Genomic DNA, 22,257 nt, shown 5'->3' with positions numbered 1-22,257 from the left:
AATAGAGTCCGTTGTGTAACTTGTGACATTCTACGGTCAGCCTCCATCGGTGTTGCATCAGTTTGTTTGATTTCAGTTTGTATTTTCTGTTTTCAGTGTTTTATTGTTATTTCGCCAGACCATAATTTGTTATTCAGTTTCTTATTTGGTGTTTTATTGTAATTTCTTAACCTTAAAACCCCAAAGGTTGCGCCATAGCATTGGTCGGGGATACACGGTCCCTATTTTGCCTACGGGGTTTTCGGGTTTACGTGTCCGGCTATGGTGCTTGTTACAGCTTGTATTTTGTATATCTTATTTAATTGATGTGTCAATAAAACCATGGGCTGGCTGACCGATGCGCCCATTGCCTCACAAGTTTGTGTGTGTTCGGTTGTGTAGTGAAGGCAAAATGAAACTTTTTAGCCATCAGATCTATTTCACGCGACCGCCCCCACAAGGTTTTGGCCTCTGAGGCATCCTTGTAGTCCGGGCATAACAGTATTTAAATAATATACATGCATGAATGACTAGTCTTGTCACCCTTCATAGGATGTAAAAGCCACCTACATCATTTTCCGAAAACGGAATCTTATCCGAATCAGATCGTAGATGAGTGATTTATAACAGATAGTCTTAAACAGTATCACAGGGTCCAAAAGAGTTAAATTTGACCATAATTCCGGCAAAATTTACCGTAATTCATTCGTCTCTCTCGGTCCACACACATAACTGCACCCTTGCAAAAATGTGTAGGTAGATACCATTCACCGTGACCTTATTTATATGGCAGGTCGAAAAAGGAAATCTGGACATTCCACATTTTACAGTTAATGACAGCATCTGTCACCTTGTAAAATTCAAATTCACGTGAAATACTTTTGTGTTGATATTCAGATTCCATCCTTCCCCGTCAATCATTGGGCTAATAGCTACTGATGCTATTCTATTTTAATTGCTTGTACTTTATAGCAAACTAGAACAAAGCTTACTTCTACTTGTGTCAAGAGAAGGCAACTTTTCTCCAGATAAAAATGCCTCTCCAACAGCAGTGTAAAAGCTCCTTGCCACTCCAGTCCCTTCACCAGGTTCATCCTTGAATGTAACCTTCACACGGTGTATAGTCATGGGGCGTGATCTGGGACCACGTCGGCCAAACTGTGTATTGAGCTGTCGAATGGTTTGCTGGATCAACGTCAAACGGTCCCGCTCAACCTAAATCACAACAAATATAGAAACAGGCTCGTTAAGGTGAACTTCTGTTGTTTCACATCTGCTTTACCTACAGACAGAGTGATGCTTTGCTTAACTTTAATATGCTTCTGAATTTTTGAATGGTGAGCTAGAAATTGTGAGAGGAGACTCGACACGATCAAGAAGTTCAAGAAAATTCAAACCACACCTCAGTTTTCACTACTGAATTGGGACACAAATTTAGCTGATGTGTTTTAAAAAAGATTTTGGAAAAAAAAACCTATTTTGATTGACAATGAATCAAATACGAAGGCATGGAACTTCTAGTTTGGCAAAGGACGCTAAGAATCTGGCTCTATTTTCTCATTGGTGCATAAGTAATGATCAAAGTTATTCTAAAACATTCAAACTTGAAACCGTTTTGATTCAAGCACAATTTGCTGGGTCGAATTAACGCATTCCTGTTATATAAACTAACATTATTTAGTCACCAACTTCTGTGATAAATCATAGCGCACAGGGTTACAGCTGACCAAGCAATAAACGAAAAGCGACCAAAAAATATAAAATAGGATAACGAAATGCACCTGGCCTACTGGGATTCAAAGCTCAGGCCTTCTTGACTAACAGATTATCGGAGATTGACTGCACTGATTAAGTCAATTGACCATAATAAACCATGTTTACTTTAGTAATAGATACCGCTAAAAAGCTGGCAAACCAGAAGAGTTTGCGATCACTTAGAAGCAACCAAAAGAAAGTTACCTCGAGAGTTAAATCCCTTTGGGTGGAGTTCCTTAAACGCTCCATCTCTCTTCTAAACTTGGTCTCTTTTACATCAAACCTGCCCAACTCATTTAACACAGATGAGGGTTCGCAACCAACATCTTCAAGGAATGCTTGACCAAACATCTCCACACAAAGACGCCAACGACCCAAGAGAGAATTTGCAGAAGTTTCATTACTAATGAAGGATGTAGATAATGCAGCTTCAGGCTCCTCTAAAGATTTACTATTGGTGGCTGAAAACATAAGTGAAGAATCAGTTTCAGTTGACTGTTGCTGTGGAATTGAAAAAATGTTCTCTTGCTATGAAGTTATAAAAACCCACTTAAACGAGCCAAGTACACCAACCGGATAGTAATAAAAGTTACGGGAGCAGATAGAATGACGTCACCGTGGAGAATTTTAGATTCTAATGCTTAATAGGACCATTCGTTTCAAGAGTCCTCTTGGGTTGATTACCAGCCGGTGTTCCAGGAAACGAGCCGCGCTCCTCCCCCAAAGGGGAGGGAGTTCCGGACCCAAGAGAGCGGTGGAAATGGAGCCTAAAAGTCCTGATGACGTTGACAGATTCACTTCTTAGTTGACCTTTGGAATGGATGCTTTGTCTCCAAAGGTAAAGGAAGAGAAAAGGAGTGAACTTCAACACAATTTAACTGAAAACTTATTGCGACCAGGTGACAGCCTACAAGAACTTAACAAGCGAAAACGTTTGAGTCATGAATACACTGTATATGACAACATATTTGAACTGCAGATGGAAGATTTAAAACAAAGAAAGAAAAGAAAGCTTGAAAAATCAATCCAGGGATGAACGGGCTATGACACCGTGCCCCCCACGATACCACCAAGCCAACAGAGAGCTGGGCATCTTGGCCTCAGTCAGAAAGGTTAATGTAGTTTCACCAAGCATTTCCGTTATCTAGTTTAAGTCGCTCAGAAAATCGGCGTAACGGGAATTTTCAGCTTTAATCTTTTTAATATTTACTTATTTTCGAACTCATTTTCTCATTATTATTATTATTATTGTTATTATTATTATTATTATTATTATTGTTATTGTTATTGTTATTATTATTATTATTATTATTATTATTATTATTATTATTATTATTATTATTATTATTATTAGCTAGCGCTATTTAAGAAATCTCTTAAGACTTATCTTTTTAAGCGAGCGTTTTAGTTTCGCATTACGATCTTACCGGTGTTTTGTATTTTATTTATTTACTTTTTATTCATTCATCCATTTATTCATTATTTATTTATGATTATTATTTATTTTAGTACTGTTATTGTAATTATCTATTGTTAATATTAGTTTTCTTGGATTGTAAAGCTTGTAATTCTAATGTTAAAGGGCGCTATATAAGTAAATAAATTATTAAATTATTATTATTATTATTATTATTATTATTATTATTATTATTATTATTATTATTATTATTAACAACCTTTTAGGACAACACTTGGCGACCTGAATTGGTAAGTTCCAAAGACTATTTGTTTGCTTTTCAAGTAGAAAGAGAATCTCCTGTGACAACAACAAGTGTCACGAGTTGTCGAAAGAAAAGGCTGATCAAGAGCACAATGCACTAAACAAGCAATCTGACCTTTCATTTCCTTTGCCTCACATCCTCGTTTTCCTACTTCAGTTCTTGTAGCAGAAAACAAACCCATACTGCTTATTGTACAGCTCCTGTCACCATCGGTCTTCTCTTGTACAGTACCAAACATCTGCTCCCTCCGAGATCCAGGGTGCAACAGGTGGGGCTGGCAAGCAAGAGGAAGTGCTTCTTCTATGGGAGCCTGATATGGGTCAGGAGGGGTACAACCCAGTACTGTGGTAGAGTCAGTTCGCACAAAAAAGCTGAAGATACAACAAAATCACAGCTTAGTTCTGTTTGCGAGACTTTGGGGCGGTCCAGTGTAGATTAGCTGGTACGCTAAACTAAGCTTAACAATTCTTGAGATTTTAGGGTTCATTTCATAAGCATATTTTTCTTATCCCATGTTTTAACAACGTTAACCATATAAGAAATTTCCAAAACAGCTGCTGAAAGTAGGAAAAACAAGGTATAAACTAAAAGTGATTCCATTGCGCATAATTTTGTGCGCCATTAGCGCGTGCACCTTGGAAACGTGGCAGGTTTCCTTGATGTTACGCTCAGCAAGTTACTAAAAGGCTATTTACTCTTAAACTAAGCGGGCTTATTTTCCCGAACAGCGGCTGGTAATCGAGCCTACTCTTAAACGAGCGCCAGAACTAATCTATTCCATCTCGTTACTTTAACTTAGCTATTATCCTCTCAATGTTGAAATTTCTTTGGAAAAACTTTACGACAGAAAAATACTCATCGCCAGCAGATAAACGAGCTTAACCATCAGTCGCGGACATAAAATCGTGATACTGTGAAAACGCACTCAAGTAACGTTTTGTACCGATAGTGCTTCATATTGTGCTTCCCTATTAAAAATCATCTTTAATTGCTCCTTATACCTCATACATTCTATGAATGACGTTTTTGAAGTTCTGCCTGATCTATGTAATTCCTGTTTCCGCCAGGCATAACAAAAACAGATCAAATAGACTCATATTTGAAAGTGAATATCGAAGGCAACAAAATATTATGGTAACTTGGGTGGATCACAGCTCTTTCGCGGGAACGGTGAACTATTCTTTTTATTAAATAAATGTAATTATTAAAAACTGCATCATTGTATAATGCAATTCGAGGGATTTGATTGGCTTAGCGGCCATGGTATATGAGCAATTATACCATGGCCGAGAAATGGCGACCATTAAATTGCCTTCTGATCGTTCTTGCACAGCGAAATCAGTAAGATCTAGCAATATTTCTCGGTTGTTTTTAATAAAACAATTATTCCACTTGCGCTTGTTGGATAAGAGATGATTATAGCCAACTCGGCGCTACGCACCTCGTTGGCTATCTATCATCTCATATCCAACGCGCGCTCGTGGAATAATTGTTAAATATATGAAACATATATTTTGAACTGCGGATGAAAGATCAAATAGAAGAAAGATCCTCGCAGTTACTACGCAACTTATTGCAGTTTTCTAAATTATGAATACTAGTAAACAATCACAGAACGTTTGAGGAAATCTTTTACATCTTTTATTTTTGGGGGAATCACCTTGACCCTTTCCTATTTAAAAATCCCTTCGTGGGGAGGAAAAAAGAACTTGTAACAGGACATGACAGGCGTTGGCCATTAATGGGCGGGGCATGTTTCACAAACATTGACAGGAGGAAATGACCGCAACAAAATAATGTAGAGGCACAGGTCAAGTTAGCCAGTAGTTGGCACCAGTATTAAGCAATTCATCAATTAATTGACATACCTGTGTAAATGCCCTGCTATGTTAGGTGTAGGCATGGGCTCATCATCAACATGATCAGTGTCATCATCATATTCCTCAGCATCCCTTTTAAAACTTGCACTGTCCTCATCTTCGACATCATCACCACCTTCATCCTCATTTGTTGTACCAGCAGCTGAAGTCTTCTCAACACTGGATCTTTTAGCTTGAGAGCTGGCATTAGGGTTGTTCCGTATGTAATAGACTAGAGCATCTAGCACATAGGCCACATGAGGCAATGAAGAAACGTCCATTTGAGGTAAAGAGCCTCCATGTTCATTTGAGTGGCCTCTTAGCAGAGAAAGCACATAAACAAGGAAGTCCTGTCGGCCAGTATCCACGCTACTACTAGAAGTACCATGCCTCCTGTCAATAAATAATCCCAAGATGTGTATATTAGACACTTCAGCCATTTTAATAGACCCTCACTAGTAACAGCTTAAAGAATAACAGGAACGGAAAAGAGCATGTCAAAACTAGCAGAACGGCCAAGTTGGAGCATCCTGTCGATATTCTAAAAATTAAGGTTACCCGGGACCTTCAGAGGTGTCTCGCGTTTAAGCGATGTAGCGCGTCCAGTTTAAACTGTAGATACCTAAACCCCTATATCAAATTCAAGCTTATAGAGCTGACTATCAAACTATACCAAGAATTTTGAAATAAAATAAATTGTCGAATTTTTCACGACCTCTAATTGCGAGCGTCCGAATCACCTTTTTAAAGCTACAAGTCTAAGTGAATTTTGGTTTTTTGCTAATTTAATTTGCTCCTCAGTTTCCTGAGCCAAAGCGCTAAAAAAACGTGTCTGCGTTTTGCCATATTCAATCGCAGTGAAAAGTTATAGAACATTTTCGAAATAGGAGGAAAAAAATGTGGAGTAATCGTACAAAAATCACTCTCGGAGCAAAAATATTTCGAAAGAAAAAATTCGCAGACACGTTTTTGTTGTTTATATGTTAAACTAGCTACTGTCCAAATTTGAGGGCAAACGAACAAATTCCTTTTGAGTTTTAGCTCTTTGAAGTGGCTCCTCCAAGTGAAAAAAATTTATTCGAGAAAACAGCGCTAAAAATTCGGCAATTCATTTTATTTCACAATTTTTAGTTTAGTTGGATAGCCAGCTCTATAAACTTTAATTTGATATAAGGGTTCAGGTATCTACAGTTTAAACCGGACGCGCTACATCGCTTGGACGCGAGACACCTCTGAAGACACCTCTGAAGGTCCCGGGTAACCTTAAAGGGATTTGAACCGTAAAAGGTGCTGGAGAGCAAAACGCCAGCTCCAAAGACCTATTTGGTTTTGATAACCCAATGACGAGTTTAAAAATTTGAAGGCCGCAAACACTGGACATTTTTCAGTTTCTTCCATCAAACAAATTTGCCTTAGTTCAAGAGGCTTCATCGAGGTTACCAAAGTAATTCCCCTTTCCGCTTGTGATATATTTATTTTGTTTATCCCCAGAGATAGCATAAAAAATAAAGATGCTAGTCATCGGGGTCGGGTTGTTCGAAAGCCAATTAACGCTAATCCACGATTAAAAGTTAATCGAGGTTTTCATCGTCGCTCGTTAAAATGGGTTTAAAGTCTAATTTCAAGCTAAAGGTAAAGAAAAGTCTAAGTCAAAACTGAGGGCCGAAAATCTTTTGAAAGAATCTTTGCTGATTAGCAATTAAACTCGAGTCAAAGTTTGCGCTAATCTAGGATTAGCTTAATCGGGCTTTGAACAACTGGGGAAAACTTTGCCTACATTATTTAGCCTCTTTGCTTACCGTCTAACCACAGATCTTTTCCGTTTGTTTTCCAAAGCTCTCAGAACTGAAGGATCTTCGCGATTGCGCCGATATTTGTTGGGTTTAGGATGAGAAGGGTGGTTAGGATCAGTTGCAGCGGACAGGGATGAGCCAAACCGAAGCTGGGCTTCAGTACAATCCAACACAATAGCTAACCAGTTCCAGGCAGCCTGCAGCTGCTGGTCTACTAAAGCGCCGATCTCCACTAAAGATGGCGGAGTGGGAGTCAGGGATTCAGCAGGCAAGACTGAAGGGTTATGAGCAATGTTGAGAAGATCCGTCACCTGACAAAGAAAACACACCAAAGAATAATATTTTTAAAAACAACAGAAACATCATCCCAGCATAGCTCAGCACGTAAATGAACTGCCTCATGATCCAAGGCAAACAATGATAGATGATTGCTTCTCAAACTCATTAATAATTCATCAAGATAAAACAAGGAAAATCACTACTGTGACCGTGGTTTAGATATGTGTTCTTAATTACCATAAAATTTTGCCAACTTTAGCCTTGAATTTCTCCAAGAATTATTGATCATTTGAGAAGCCATATCAAACACTCGAAAGTGTGTTTCACCAGATATCCAAACACCTCGAACTGGAAATCGCTTAAAAAAAACTCGGCTGCACTTCGTTTTTTCAACCTACTTCTCAGTGTTTGGATATCTGATGAAACATACTCGTGTTTGATATATTACTTCTTACATAGTAGCCTGAAGTAATAAACAAATGAATTGAGAAATTTCCGTGTTCCCTCACCTCTTCCTTTATGTTTTTTGTTTTGAATTTTGCTTGTATATTTCATTTGGTACTGAGTCACTAGGCGTTGGTTCCTCTTCTCCCAGCTCATAACGGGTTACCCCTCCTCATTTTAATGTTCAAAAGTCGTTTGGTGCACTAATAGGGAATTCCATTTAAGACCTCATATATTTCAAACGGAATCTGTAAAACATAAGAAATATGGCCTCACCTCTCTAACAACAATGCCAAAGGCCCGTGCCAATGCACTAGCAGAGCTACCCATACTGTGGGAGACACTGGGCACCTCACTCGCTCCAGTACTGGCAGCAGCTGCATTACTGCCACTTCGTCTTAGTGAGGTGGAGTCAACATACATGAAACCTGATCCTGTTGTGGTTTGTGGAGCTGCTAAGCTGCTGCCCGATGGTCGCGACTGTGTGTTGGCACGGATAGCCCACTGCATGGCGTGAGGAGTAGAATTACGTTCTGCGCCTACCATATATCACAGACAAAAAGCAAATAAATTTATATAACGTTTACGACACAACGGACGAGCGAATGACATTCCCCCCACATTACGATAACTCATTCATTGCGCATGCGCGCATTCATGAGTTAAAAATGACTAACAGAGACAACATTCTATTCTACTGGGTGTTCTCTGATTTTATGGATGTCCTGTGTAACCAAGAAAAGCCATTGGGAAATTTTTATTTGTTTGGTTCGTTGGGCAAATATGGTGGATGCCATGTAGGACGATTTTGCACTTTAAGATTAGTGTAACCTCTAATTTAATTCGGAGGGAAGGAATAAAACTGAATGTCTTTTACCGACTTTAAGGCCAGTAAAATGGTCTAACATCGACCAAAAGTTATCGATTGAGGTAGATCGATAGTAGCCTGAATTCGTGGTTTATCGATATCTTGACATTGTTGAAACATACTAGCAACACACACAATGCAGCGAGTAACTTATCTTTTTTTTATTGTTTATGCCTATACTGAGGTAATGAACAAGTTAGCTCTTGTAATAATGGTGAGACAATTCTTTGGTGATCTACAAGAGCGGTAAGCGATATTTTTACATGAGCATTCGAGATTTGTGAACAGATATGGTTGGGTCGCAAACCACAAACTTTCTTGAGCCAGACTTGCACAGCTACGGAAAATTAGCAGAAAGGGCCTTTTCTTTCTCACTGTTTGTGCGTGTATTGAATTTTGAGAACAGTCAAATCAACTCAGCTATTGCATGGTGCCAACACATGGGAAAATAGGGAACTGTGAACAGGCGATAAAACAAGCCATCATGTTCCCTTTTTGGCACAGTTTTGTCCCTTGTAGCTATCTATCCCCGCTCCACAAGGGCGCTAATTTGAAAAAGCGAACACAGAAAGGCCACAGAGGTCTTCGAAAATAGACATCCTTTACAGAATGGGTTATTTCATAGTGATGGATATCGTGTTCGTTGAGATGGGCATTGAATCGCAGACGTCGGTCAGTTCAAGTAAACAGAAAGCATGCCAAACGAAACCGCACGCATGTATGACAACGCCTAGTATTCATTGTATTAGTAATGTTGTATATACCTGCTGTTGGTGGTCGGCTTTCCAAACTGTCCGCCGGCTGAACAGTGTCATTGTCACCGTGCTCTACCGCCTCTTCCTCTTCCTCCTCATCTTCTTCCTCTTCTTCTTCCCCAGTGGACGATTCCTCCTCTGAGTATAACTCTACATGTTCACCATGCATACTGGCACTCCCATCGGAACCAATGAGTGAGCCAGTAACACGATTGCGCCGAACACTTTCAACAACATGAACCTCGCCAACCTGACCAAAATGGGAAAAAAATGCTTTAACAAGAAGTGAACATTGATAAGTTAAGTGCGTTCAATTCAGTCTGGCTCTGAATGACTATTCACACGCTTAATTATTTCAATTACATCTCGAAATAGTTTCAGTTATATTTGATGGAGTATTATAAGCACTACTGAACACGTTAAGTTTTTCATGGATTGTACGCACAACTGAGTTGATTTGTCTCTTCAACAACTCAGTACGCATGACCAGCGTATATTTCACTTAAATCTCACCATCTCTACGGATATATCACTGATTCACAAAATGACCAGCTCCCAGATGACTTTGTAGCTCAGTTGGTAGAGCACTGCACCGGCATCGCAGAGGCCATGGGTTAGAATCCCCTACAAGCCTGAATTTTTTTTTTTTCAGGCTTTCTTTTCGAAACGGTTGGGACTCCAATAGCATTATATTAACTGATGAAGTTATTTCACACTAAAAAGGTAGAAAGTATTGACTGGTAGAGGTCACGATCTCAGCTAAACGATGACGCATGGCTGTTGTAAAAAATGGCCTGTTTTGATTACCTGACTTTCTTCACTGTCACTTTCACTTTCTGCCAGCAAGTCTAGATCCATATCAGATTCATTGCCAGCTGCTCCGCTTTCAACTTCTTCATCTCCTGCTTCTTCCTGGATCTCTGATTCCATTTCTCCTCCTTCAACAACCTAACAATCACATAACGTTCAGTTTTTTTAAGAACGCCAAAGGATGGTGAGCACATAACCTGTATGACTTAATTGTGGCCATGGATAAAATCTCTTAGCAGCTAACAGTCAGCCTGGCAACCAATAACTAGGACTGCAAAGCAAATTAGTAAAATTAAAATTTCCAGTCTTTTTTCGTTAACCATTTAGCAGTACTTGCTTATTAAGACGCTTTTTTTTTAATTTTTCATAGACTGTTTCTGCCACAGTGATTTTAAAGACGTCTGTCTGTTTTTGTTTCAGCATTATATTTATGCTCCTATCTTGTAAATAAGTCACTGCATGGAGAAAACCAGAGCAACGCTTAAAGACTTACTGAGTAACATTGCATGCTTACAACAGTTTACGAGCTTCTTTACCGCAATACGTCGCAGTAATCAAAATCACCCTTGTCTATACATTCCAGAAGTGAAACTTATGAAAGTCAAATCAAACTGTTAAGGATCGTGTCAAGGAAAAGCCTTAGTCTTAACGTTGCAAAAATAATTCCAACTCTGAAAATTCCCATTAAAATCCAATTACTCTTCATTGGGAGGAGCTCGCGTGGGGCTACTCCAGAACTAGGGGGCATGAGCGCAAGTACAGGCAGATAGGCGGGTCTGTGAACGCTAACAAGCATTCTTTTTTTCTAAGAACTGTGCCAATGTGGAACACTTCCTGCGACATTTGTACAAGCAGACACGCTAGCTGCTTTCAAAGCCGCAACTAGCGCAGTAGTGTAAGCACGGCTCCCCTCCATTGCAAGTAATTAGTGAAAGCTAAGATGCAATTATCCAAATTAAAGTTAAAGTTAAAGCACTGAGTGAATTCCATTATTCGTTTTAAACTTCCAACATTAAACTGATAATGTAATCATCCATTATAACTTCCTTCGACATAATGAAAGCTGACTGGACTCCAATTATACAGCTACCAATTAGGCCTCGGTTGTTCAAAGAGCGGACAACTGTTATCTAGCGATAGCGATACAAGGGCTCTTACCTCCACTTCTTCCCCTTCAGCTGCACTTCCCTCCACATGTACACTACTCTGTCCCTGCGCTTGAGGGATGGTACTAACTTGTCTCCTTCGGTGCCTCTGATTTCGTACCCTATGCACACTGGGCCTCTCTTGAGCTGACACTTCTTCAGCTCCAGATGGTGTCGAAGGTCTCATAGACAATGGCTCTACACTGAACAGATCTTCACTGGTTTGTGTGGCCTCTAGTGTTGAAGAAAGAAGACTGAAAGGTTGAGCTGGAAGGCAGATGCCCAGTCGCACTGGGGCAAGTAATGCATCAGCAACTTGAACAAGCTCAGGAATAGCCAAGGTTGACAGAGACTGAAAAATGCGGCGGCACTTCATCAACGGCTGAACAACACCTCTGTTGAAAGAAAAAAAAAACCCGCTGTCATACAACTTGCAATATTTTTCTCTAACCAGAACCTTGCTCAATACGTAAAATATCGATGCTATAAATTTAAATTTGCTTCTGTTGTAACATTGTGAAATAAGTTGTATAGCATAGTGTTACGTATTGTAACATTCTAAATAGAAAACAAACAGGATATTTTACAGTGGAAAACTTGCTAGCTTTTAACAAGCGAACAAGTAAAAGATATATATATAAAAAAAAAAATGTCCAGGAAACTTGTTCGTGTGCAGGCAGCCTTGCACTTACCCCTAGCTGTTTGTACAAACGTACTACTTACAGTTCACAGATTTCTGGTAGTTTTATTTCTGGTAGTTTTATGTGATTTTTAAGATTAAATGTCCCTAGATTTCATGAGATTATAAAATGCCCATTTTCCAAAAACTGCATACGGACTACTGAGGTAATGAGCTCTTCACAAAAAAGAAATAATGCTTCTGCACTTACAGATTTTCTAATCTTGTCAAAGTATAACAACAAACAACAAAGTGTAGCTTAGTCAATGGACCGACATGTTTGAGGAAGCTGAAGTCACTTTTTCGTGGCTAGCAGAACTTTGATCTCAACATCACAATCTTCCAAACGACATATAATCCCGTAACTGAGCAACAGAGAGTTTTTAGGCATATGGCTACGATCAGAGTAACACTTACTGATGATGCCGTTGATCGGCGAAAGCTTGGATTTTATACCTTTAATTTTAACAGTAGTTAAAGGCCTCGTTCAACTTCAATATTGTTACTTACATTTTCCGTTTGCCATTTGCAGGGGCCATTTGAGACGATAGCACAACAAAAACTCTAGCAACTGATCTTATGAAGCGGCGAGCCAGACTCTTCTCTTCAGATTTGAAAGGATCCGCAGAGTTTTCTATTGCAGTAACCAGTGTCAACAGAAGAGTATCAAGAATCTGCAAAGGATTACAAATTGCATGAAGTAGTTTATTGTATATGTATAATTCATATACAGAGAAGTTAATCTCTGGAAGCCCGTAGAGTTACGTTTCGTTCACCAACTCGTGTAAACCAATCGTAAGGAGCGTACCGTTGATTTTGGGTGTGACAGACACGATAAAAAAGTAACCTATGATACGACTAATCAAGAGCCGCCTTTGTATGTCCTTCCCATGAAGATCCATAGGGTTCATTAGGCTTACAAATGTTCACAAGGGAATTTCGCAAGCCAGAAAGAAAAAGACCTCGGTTTGACAGCATCCTTGACAGTCGGAAGAGGGGTTTGACGAAACAAATGTTTAATGTTTACTCCTTGACAAACACAAGGTTGATTTTAGATGGTCAGTTTACAAAAATACAATCGATTTTCCAGTGCTCACCTGATAAATCCACCTGATTCTGGTAGGTGATTTCTAAGAGTTTCGCACTTATTTATTCCGCTAAGTACATCCTAGCTAATAACCTAAAGACCCGGGGTGAGTTGCATAAAATTTAACGTCGGGCGTAACTGCTAACGCCAGACCTTCAGTCCAGTCATATTCCGGAGTATTTTAACGTCTGACGATAGCATTTACGCCTGCCGTCAAGTTTTATGCAACTCGTTCCCGGGGTCTTTGAGGGTACTCCACAACTACATGTGCAAGAACCAAACCATTAGGGTTATACATCTACTACAAATTAACCTCATGTAATAAGTTAATAGGTAAAATTATTACCTCGGGAGCACACTTGGCTACCAGGCAATGGGTGAAGGCGTCTAGACGCACAGTAACTGGCTGACTGGAAAGGTGATTCTCCTGCTCACTCGCATGGCTTGAATTTGCATTTCCTAAAATGCTACTAGAAGGTAAAAGCAAAACTTTAAACCGTGGAAAAAAGTCTACTTGAGCAAATTAAGGAAACTTGTCACACCAAGCAAAGGGATTGTAACCACTCTGTCTATTCTTGACTTGGGACATCTTTTCAGTGGAATACTTATTGACTCTATATAGTAATAAATACTACCAGGAGTAATCAGTGGTCATATTCAACATGCAAGTGGAGAGTACCAAACGTTTTGACCATCGATTGGTCAATTATGATTACTCTGTACAAAGCATACCATACCTTGCCTCTCCAAGTGATCGATAACCATCTCTCATCATTGCACTAACAGCTCTCCAGTCTTGTAGGACGAACTCAAGAGCCCTGCGTGCAAACTTTGGAGGGTCTAAATCATGATCAGGGAGTGGCGGAGTAGCCCCACTCGTTCCAAGCGATTTTGTCTTTGATTTTGGACGAGAATCTGCAGCACTGCGATGAGGTCGGAATTGTCGTTGTTCAATAGTTTGGCGAGCCACCGTCTGAGCCAAAAAGAGCAGTAAATGCTCCCCCCTAGAAATATAGCATTAAACGTTTCGTCAAACATTATTACATAACTAAAAGTAGCTGTGATTAAAGGATCCTAGTTAGCCACACCTTTATTGTTTATGGTCTAGAATTTGCGATAAAATTACGCATGCCACACGAGAAAAAGATCAACGGTACAATTATTAAACAAGTTGGAAATATACTTTCAGTTTCATCCTTATTTCAGCGGCAAATGAAGGCTTTTCGCTCTGTTTTAGTGAATACAACTAATGTGTATTTTTCGATCGCACCAGATTTAGAAGACGCTCTTCTGTTTGTGAGAGAGAAGGCCTTCGCGCTTACCGAATTGAAAGCAAAATGTTCGTGCCAACGCTGTAACAATATCAAATATTTGAAAGATTCCATTTTGAGCATAAACTGAAGCTTTACGGTAGCATAGAACTAGTTCCATGCTACTGGCCTATACTGCTGCGCCTTTCAATAATGTTCAAAACCTTACTACCCTGCGAGCAGCGGCCCTTCGACCTTCCTCTTCCCGACTTATTTAGGAAGATCGAAGGGCCTCTGCTCGCAGGGTAAGACTTAACCAACCGTTACCTTTAACACTATTGTCACTCATTGTAGCGGACCTCTCAGGAAACAAAGACGTTCAGCTCAACAAGGTTAAATGGTCAAGATAATTGCTGTAATTCGCAATTTGTCCTACTTGAGCTGAGGAAAGCAGGACATTATTCCCGTCTTTTATCTTAAAGGGCTTTGAATGTCTAGTGTTACCAGCTAAGCGTTTGTAAAAACACGATCATGGTTACATACACGTTGTTTCCATGGTACGGTTATCACAGGGGTAAGGAAAACTGGCATCAACAAACTAGAGAAGACAACAGTGTACCTCTTGTATGCTTAACTGGGCATAGGTAGCATTCAGAGTGGTTCAGGTTTTGATTTGGGTCCTTACTTACTACGGAAGGAAGCTGCTGATCATAGTCTACAAGGATCATCGGTTCAAATCCTTTCATGCCTTTTTTTGCAATGATCTTCCATTCATTCAAATCTTTCATACGTAGTTCAAATATGTATTTCAGGCATTCAGTCTTCGTATTAAAGAAAGTGTGTATCAACTACTGCTGGAAGTGCGTGTGTTTCGCTGTTGGTGTCTTATTTACCTTCCATTGGGCCGTGTAACCAAGTCTGTTTCTGCTATAAGTTTTTTCAGCAGTTGAATGCGGGCAGCCCGAGAGCCTGGTACTAAGGCACGGCACTTGCACTTTTCCCAGCAATCACAGTAGGCAGTAGGTGCTGTCCTCTTCAATCTGAATGGAAAATGAAAACCCTTCGCTACCAACAGTTCTATCTCAAGAAGAAACGGATTCTGCAGTATCCTACAATTATCTTTTGGTCGCTACCCATGATCCGTAACAGGAATATGAAACAAAGAATATAGGACCTTATTCAGGAATCCTAGAAGTCCTTTGGGATAACCAAAGGATTCCATGCAGATGGTTTTATTAATCCCTGTCGAGTCCGTCCACTGATCTTAAACAAAATCTGCACCTTTCAACCTTTACCACCTTCTTCTCTACGCCTTTGTATCGCCAATCGATTTTCTTCGGGCCAAACGCAAGACCGAAAAGGTAATGGGTGTTGCTTTTCAAATTTGTGCGTCAGTTATTACTCAACAACACTTAGTTCTTTAAAGAAAATCTTAATACTATGATCTTACTTGCAATCATGACCTCGGTGGCAGACTCTGGCACATTCAGTACAACAGCAAAGAGAACCAGTCAGACCACAAGTGCGGCACTCAAAGATGTCCTGATTGATGTGCTCTGTGCCAGTCCAAGTAAATGAACACGTGTCATTACAACAGAGCATGTGCATAGGAGAAGCATCCGGCTGACTGTCAGACGGATATATCATGGACATCAACACATTTCTGTCAACTTGTCCACTTTCATTAGTAGCAAGACATTGGGCTGTGGAAAATAGGGTGAGTGCGGCATGGTAAGAGCGACCACGTACTGCAGCCATAAATGGTGTGCAGCCATCTGCATCTCTGAAAACAACATAGATTTACAATTGCTTAATAACAGGGCTCAGAATACAAAATTAAACACGGTGACTCCACAGCGGACAAATTCCCAAAGTAGAGGGAGAACTACAGTATCTTTCTATTTTACTGTGGACAACAAGAAATCAAATCGAGAATGGAGCACTGTAAGACAGAAAATATTGAGTCTTGGTGTTTTTACCTCAAGGAAATTAAAGTACATTTCATTGGTAACAAGTAACTTTAGGGTACAAATTTACATAATTCAGCTTACGTTAAGTTTGAATACAATATTAAATTATAAATTTATGAAGACACTGCTTACTTTGCAGTCATTAGTTGAAGAAGGTATGGAGCCAACACTGCACTTTCACACAACAGACTGAGGCAGCTGAGAGCCTTGCCTTGCTGGGTCTGAACTGATTCTGTATCCATACTGGATACAGTCACTCCTGCCGCACTGCCTGTCGGGGGGCAGGTTGATGGGCCTGGTGCTGACATTGAAGAAGCTGGAGTTAACAAAGGGCCTGTTTCACTGCCCTGGGTATCTAACCAAATGCAAACAATATTAGGACAACAAGAAGGAAACTACCAGACACGAATGAGTAGACGGATATCAAAAATAGGTATTGCGTACATGTGGATAGTGCCGTGTACGTGCTGCGGACCTGTTTGTTTACGGACTCACTCACTCACTCACTCACTCTTACATGCTTGACGACATAGTGGGTAGAGCAGTATACAGTGCACTGCTCACAAAAATGCACGAATTACAACCTTCACATTTCATAGGATGAAACAAATCTTTCTTGCAATTACTTTGTATGTGACACTCATTTGTTTTCCATGCGCAGCAGTCTACTGACAGACAATTTAAGGGCTCATCAGGAGACGTACTGTTGATTCTTTGACTAAAGAACTGAATATAAGAGATAGATCACCTTGACCATCTGGAGGCCAGTGTAAGGTGGGAATGGGAGCATCCTCCTCGACATCAAGTCCTGCCAGTGAAGATGATGCAGATCTTGCAGCAGTAACTGCTTGTTGCATCATCTCACGCACACCCAGTCTGGATGATCCACCACTGCTTACAGGTCCATTACCACTGGCACTGCTTACAGACCCAGCTGCACCATTGCCAGTTGCTGAAGAGGTGGCAGTACCATCTGGGAAAACATTAACAATCAGGCTTAAAATAATTCTATCACAGCAATCAGGAAATCCCACCCACTTGGCTTGACATATCAGTATCTAGTGTTTGATTCATTTACATATAAGCATTCATGTCACAGACTGTAGCTTAATCAACAGAAACTGCATCTCACACAGCCATTTGCTTGCAAACCATATGTTTCGAAGTTACTTCTCGCAATTACATTGCAACACAACTGTACTTCGACAGAAGTACACTCTTTTTTTTATATAAGAACGTCTAATTTTGGGGCTGAGGCTAAACGTACTTTTTTATTTTTGGCAATTTGAGCCTGAAAAGTTCTTAGTTATCTCTTATAGTATTTCAATAAATCTACGCCGACGTGACCAAGACACCTATTATTTGGGTTAATTAGACAACATAGACTGAATTTTTACCGGTATAATTTTATCCGTATTTATACTGTTCATTTTAAAAACATTTGGTCGTAACAAAAATGTTCTTAACTGACTCTCACCCTGGGTAATGTTCTTAGTATGTTCTTGAATTTTAGTTGATCTCAGCCTCAACGTTCTTATAAAAAAAAAAAGAGTGTAGCCGCATACCAACAACCCTTACCACTTGAACGAACAGCAGCAGCTGCTGCCGCTACTGCTGCAGCAAGAGCATCTACTGCACCTTTTATGGACTCCAACTTGTTACCAAGGGCACCGTTAGTTGTACTTGATCCACTGTTAAGCTGGGATTCTGCTGTCTCACCAGGCTCATGAGCAGACACTGGGAAACTCCTCGACACACAGGCATGAATAATGTTTCTGTTGCCATCACATCTTTCTTGCAGTGCCGCCTCTAACACACTCTCCTTGTTTGCTATAAATATGCGAAGATGTGAAAAATGTTTTGTTAGCTGAGATATATATATATATATATTTTACAGTTAGGATGCATTATGACTCAAAACAATTGGGGAATTTCGAAGAAGCATACCTTAATTTCTATGGAAACAGGGCATTAGTATCAAATTAATATGAGGTACTCTCACGGCTCGCTTAAGTTTCTCAATACACGTTTTTTGAGTTCGAAATTAAAAGAAATAGCCCTAAAGAACACTCTACCGCCGAGAAGGAGGACATCGGGGATTTTGAGAATCTCAATTCGATGAACTGCACAATCTCTCAAACGATTTAACCGAAGTGCAGACTTCACATGGATTTTTAAATACTGGAATCGAGAACGCTACATTACGGTTGAGGTTGTTTTCAGTACGGTAGATACGGTAACACATCTCTGAACACCCACAGCTCATACTCTAGCTACGAAAATCAAAGAAGCAAATAACTTTAAACATAATCCGAAATATCATTTTTGACACCACTACAGTGTAATAAACCTCACCGTGATTTCCCTCCAAGGACGTAAGAAAATGGTTAATAGCATCATGGTCACACTTAAGAACATGGGTCATCAACTGCTGAGTCTATAAGGACGATATATAAACACTCAAAATATAACAGTAGTAACGAAAAAACAACAAAATCACCTAAATCGTTCAATTAACATCCTAAAATAATAATATTAGTCTAACAATAATTGTTATGCATCATCAGTCACAAAAGTGTGACCAAAAACAGATACAAGTCAAGTTGCAAACAACGTCATTCCCAGTGTTGCGTCAAGTTGTATCTCTACTGATCTACCAATAGAACTCGGATGACATACATTAACATGGCTGGAACTCTTTTACAGTTTGCCCACTAACCGTACATTTTCTATCTTTTTGTTTGTTTCTTTTTTTATGTTGCTAATGGTAAGAATGGTTTACTTGATTCCTTTGTTTGCATTACACTTTGTGGATAAAAAATAAAACAATGTTTTCCTCTCTGTTCTGATAATCACATAACTGAAAGAATTGCTACTAAACATCTGGCCCCGGTTGTTCAAAGAGTGGATAACTTTATCCAGTGGATAAGTTGCTCTCCAGCGGATTAAATGTACAACCAACGCTTGTGGCAAGTTTTCCACACAATCCCATAGTTAAATTAGACAGACTCTTCTACATGTAGTTTATACACAAATTATAGGGCTATAGGGATATTCTTGCACATATTTTATCTGCCGCATAGCGACCTATCCAGTGGATAAAATTATCCGCTGTTTGAACAACTGGGGCCTGTATGTCACCATAGGATTTCACCTCAAATAATACGAAAAAAGTGACAATGACTGGAATCCAAGCATGAAAGAAAGGAATTTTCGTATGGGTACAGCATGATTGGTTAGCCTGCTCGCAGGTAACCAGCATTGATTATTGGTCAATCAAAGGTAATGGTAATGCATTTATATACCGGTCTTACAAAGGTCTTACAAAGTTGCCCAAAAATCATTAACTGGGCCGGAAAGTGTAATGAATGTGGTTCACAGCATTGCTTCCAAGTACGATATTTTAATGTCAGGTGTACATTTTTTTAACTCGGTTTACCAATAGGTGTCAGTAATCATACACTTACACAAGCCTGTTACCATTTTGTAATGGAAAACGGCAGCTAATAAGGGAAATTGATTAATATTGATAATCAATTGAAATCAATAATAACACACTTTGTATGCAAGTGATCATTGGCTTAGTAGATTGTTTAGGCCCTGTATAAACACATAATGATAACAACATACCTCTACTGCAAGTACAACTACAAGAGCCCTGGCTTTACACTCAGTTCCAGGCCTCAGGGAAGTAACACCAACACCAAGGCTTTGCAAAGGAGGAATGTCCTAATAATAATAATAATTGTTCAGAAATAAAACAATACCACACATTGAATTAGACTACATACTGTAATTATCTCTCCTAAAGATCAAGGTTAGTGAGGTTAGTGTAAATGCGAAAGAGTCGTCTTCCAAGAAATCTTTCCTACATGCATTCAGCAATGTTACAACAGAAACCCAAGAATCACCAATAGATCACTCCAAAACAGACCACCTATGTCAAAGTGGAATAATCAAATTATGACACCTTAAGCTGGTTATCAACTCTGCCTCTCCCAAAAAAAAAAAAATCCTCTTGTACACTGCCATCTTGTATTTTCGTATGACTGTAAATTTCCTTTCAACAACTTTATAAATTTCCTTCTTGACATTAATACTCTGTAACTTTTGACAGCAAACTTAAGTTCAGTGTCAACCTTAGTATACATTAATTACGAAAGCAAATTGTACCGTTGAGCACTCACCATCCATGCAGGGTCTTTAACAGTACCAAGGAAGTTCTTTGACAGGGGAAACAGAGCTCCATTTACATCAGTCATCATAATTAACGAATTCTAAAACAAAATTGAAAGATGTATGAAGAAACTGAGTACAACAGTTACCAGTAAGAACAAATAAGTGACTTTAAAGACACCAGTTGGAACCAGTACTAAAGGGATCTTTGTCAATACACACAAACACAGTTTAATGGCCCTGACTACTTCCCATTAGTTTAAACAATCTTGCATAGGCTAAGCTTCAAGTCAAATGGACAACCTTTTTTAAAACTTCCCAATAAATTAAAACTCATGTTGTCAGACATTTCAATGCTACTTCCATCATTATCGAAGCAAAGTGACCGTTTCTTCGTAGTTTAAATATATATGAGTGAAAACAAAAAAAAAAGATGTAATAGACATTTTGTCACTTTGCCCTGATAATGATGGAAGTAACATCGAAATGTCAGACAACATTGGTTTTAATTTTTCTACTGAAGTTTTTCAGTAGACCACAAGTCCTAATTGACTGATCACATTAGTTAATATGATCCACTACCGTGGAAACATGGCTACAGTATATATAAATCCATTGTTAAGGTTACTGTATGCCAATCTTCCAAAAAATCCTTACAGTGTGCAACTATATTAACTGAGAAAGTACAAAAAATATGTCACAAAATAAAAAAAACCTTGTCAACATTTTTGTTTCATAGGGTGAACACAAGAGTTCAAATGCAAAACTCACAATGTTTGCTCAACTAAGTTAGTATTTATGTTATGCCACTTATCCATGCAAACTGCACTATTATCACTCAGCCTAAACTACTTACAGCTGTGTTAATAATAATGCCCTGACATGGAAAGTTCAACTTTTTTATATCCCCATTGGTTCTCAAGAAAATCTGCTTTTGACCAGACAATGGAAAACTGCATCAAACTTCATAAAAGCGTCCCATACTTTTGTGCATTTACGTCTGAAGAATATTTTGGCTGTTTGGTTAAAATCACAGAACAGTACCAGAGCTCAAAATGAACTTCATGTCATTAGCCATTGAAAATTTTCACACTTTTTACACTTCATCAAGCAGTTGTCAGTATGGTACAATGTATATGTTACCAACCAATGGACAACCCCTAAAAAATCTGTTCACAAAGTAGTCTATTGAAATTTACAACAAACTTTGCAATTCATATTAAGATGCAAATATCTCACTTCCTTGACAACCTGGCAGAAATGTTATTTGCTGAGTAACAAAGTAATGCTTTCATGAAAATTGAGATCAGAGATGGAATGATCGATTATCAGAAAAAGTCAAGCCACAAAGAAGCTGAAAGATGAGCTTGAACAGTTTCAATACCTTGGTGAGAAGCTCACTTGAAATCCATGATATTCCAAGGAATGAGTATATGATCACTGAAAGGTGGTTTTAAGGTTGAAAAATACCATGTTTTTGGACAAGACCCAATGAAATTTGACTGAGATCTGGAGGGTTTTGAATGCTGTTATACAGTTGATAGGAACTAGTATAGTTTAAAAAGAAAATTTTAGTGAAAAATCACTTAGTATCCAAAAATTTGGAAAACAAGCCTTCATATCCAAAGATATCCGGGATGTTGACATGGCAAGATGCCACCCTAATAACCCACATCATAATTATTGA

General features: G+C 39.1%; 1 protein-coding gene across 2 annotated transcripts in view; it reads right to left on the bottom strand.

The window, feature by feature from the left end:
* Positions 1 to 22,257, bottom strand: part of LOC146458702 (E3 ubiquitin-protein ligase UBR5-like) — a 52,417-nt gene that overhangs the window by 6,767 nt on the left and 23,393 nt on the right. Inside the window, exons 19-38 of one of the 2 annotated variants that reach the window (XM_085090398.1) lie at positions 20,582 to 20,671; positions 20,025 to 20,123; positions 18,750 to 18,831; positions 17,973 to 18,224; positions 17,143 to 17,367; positions 16,527 to 16,749; positions 15,875 to 16,207; positions 15,318 to 15,464; positions 13,912 to 14,178; positions 13,521 to 13,644; positions 12,598 to 12,761; positions 11,422 to 11,803; positions 10,261 to 10,401; positions 9,463 to 9,703; positions 8,107 to 8,369; positions 7,114 to 7,418; positions 5,324 to 5,707; positions 3,570 to 3,826; positions 1,939 to 2,195; positions 972 to 1,194 (exon numbers count right to left, since the gene is read on the bottom strand). In XM_085090398.1, the coding sequence (XP_084946524.1) occupies positions 972 to 1,194; positions 1,939 to 2,195; positions 3,570 to 3,826; positions 5,324 to 5,707; positions 7,114 to 7,418; positions 8,107 to 8,369; positions 9,463 to 9,703; positions 10,261 to 10,401; positions 11,422 to 11,803; positions 12,598 to 12,761; positions 13,521 to 13,644; positions 13,912 to 14,178; positions 15,318 to 15,464; positions 15,875 to 16,207; positions 16,527 to 16,749; positions 17,143 to 17,367; positions 17,973 to 18,224; positions 18,750 to 18,831; positions 20,025 to 20,123; positions 20,582 to 20,671 (4,459 nt within the window). The remainder of the gene's footprint in view (positions 1 to 971; positions 1,195 to 1,938; positions 2,196 to 3,569; positions 3,827 to 5,323; positions 5,708 to 7,113; positions 7,419 to 8,106; positions 8,370 to 9,462; positions 9,704 to 10,260; positions 10,402 to 11,421; positions 11,804 to 12,597; positions 12,762 to 13,520; positions 13,645 to 13,911; positions 14,179 to 15,317; positions 15,465 to 15,874; positions 16,208 to 16,526; positions 16,750 to 17,142; positions 17,368 to 17,972; positions 18,225 to 18,749; positions 18,832 to 20,024; positions 20,124 to 20,581; positions 20,672 to 22,257) is intronic. The other variant, XM_085090399.1, reaches the window with a different exon arrangement.

The sequence above is a fragment of the Pavona decussata genome, unplaced genomic scaffold (genome assembly GCF_977016875.1).
Source record: "Pavona decussata unplaced genomic scaffold, jaPavDecu1.1 SCAFFOLD_232, whole genome shotgun sequence".
Taxonomy (NCBI): Eukaryota; Metazoa; Cnidaria; class Anthozoa; order Scleractinia; family Agariciidae; genus Pavona; species Pavona decussata.
Note: the sequence above shows the minus strand (reverse complement) of the source record. Positions and strands in the feature narration are given on the sequence as shown.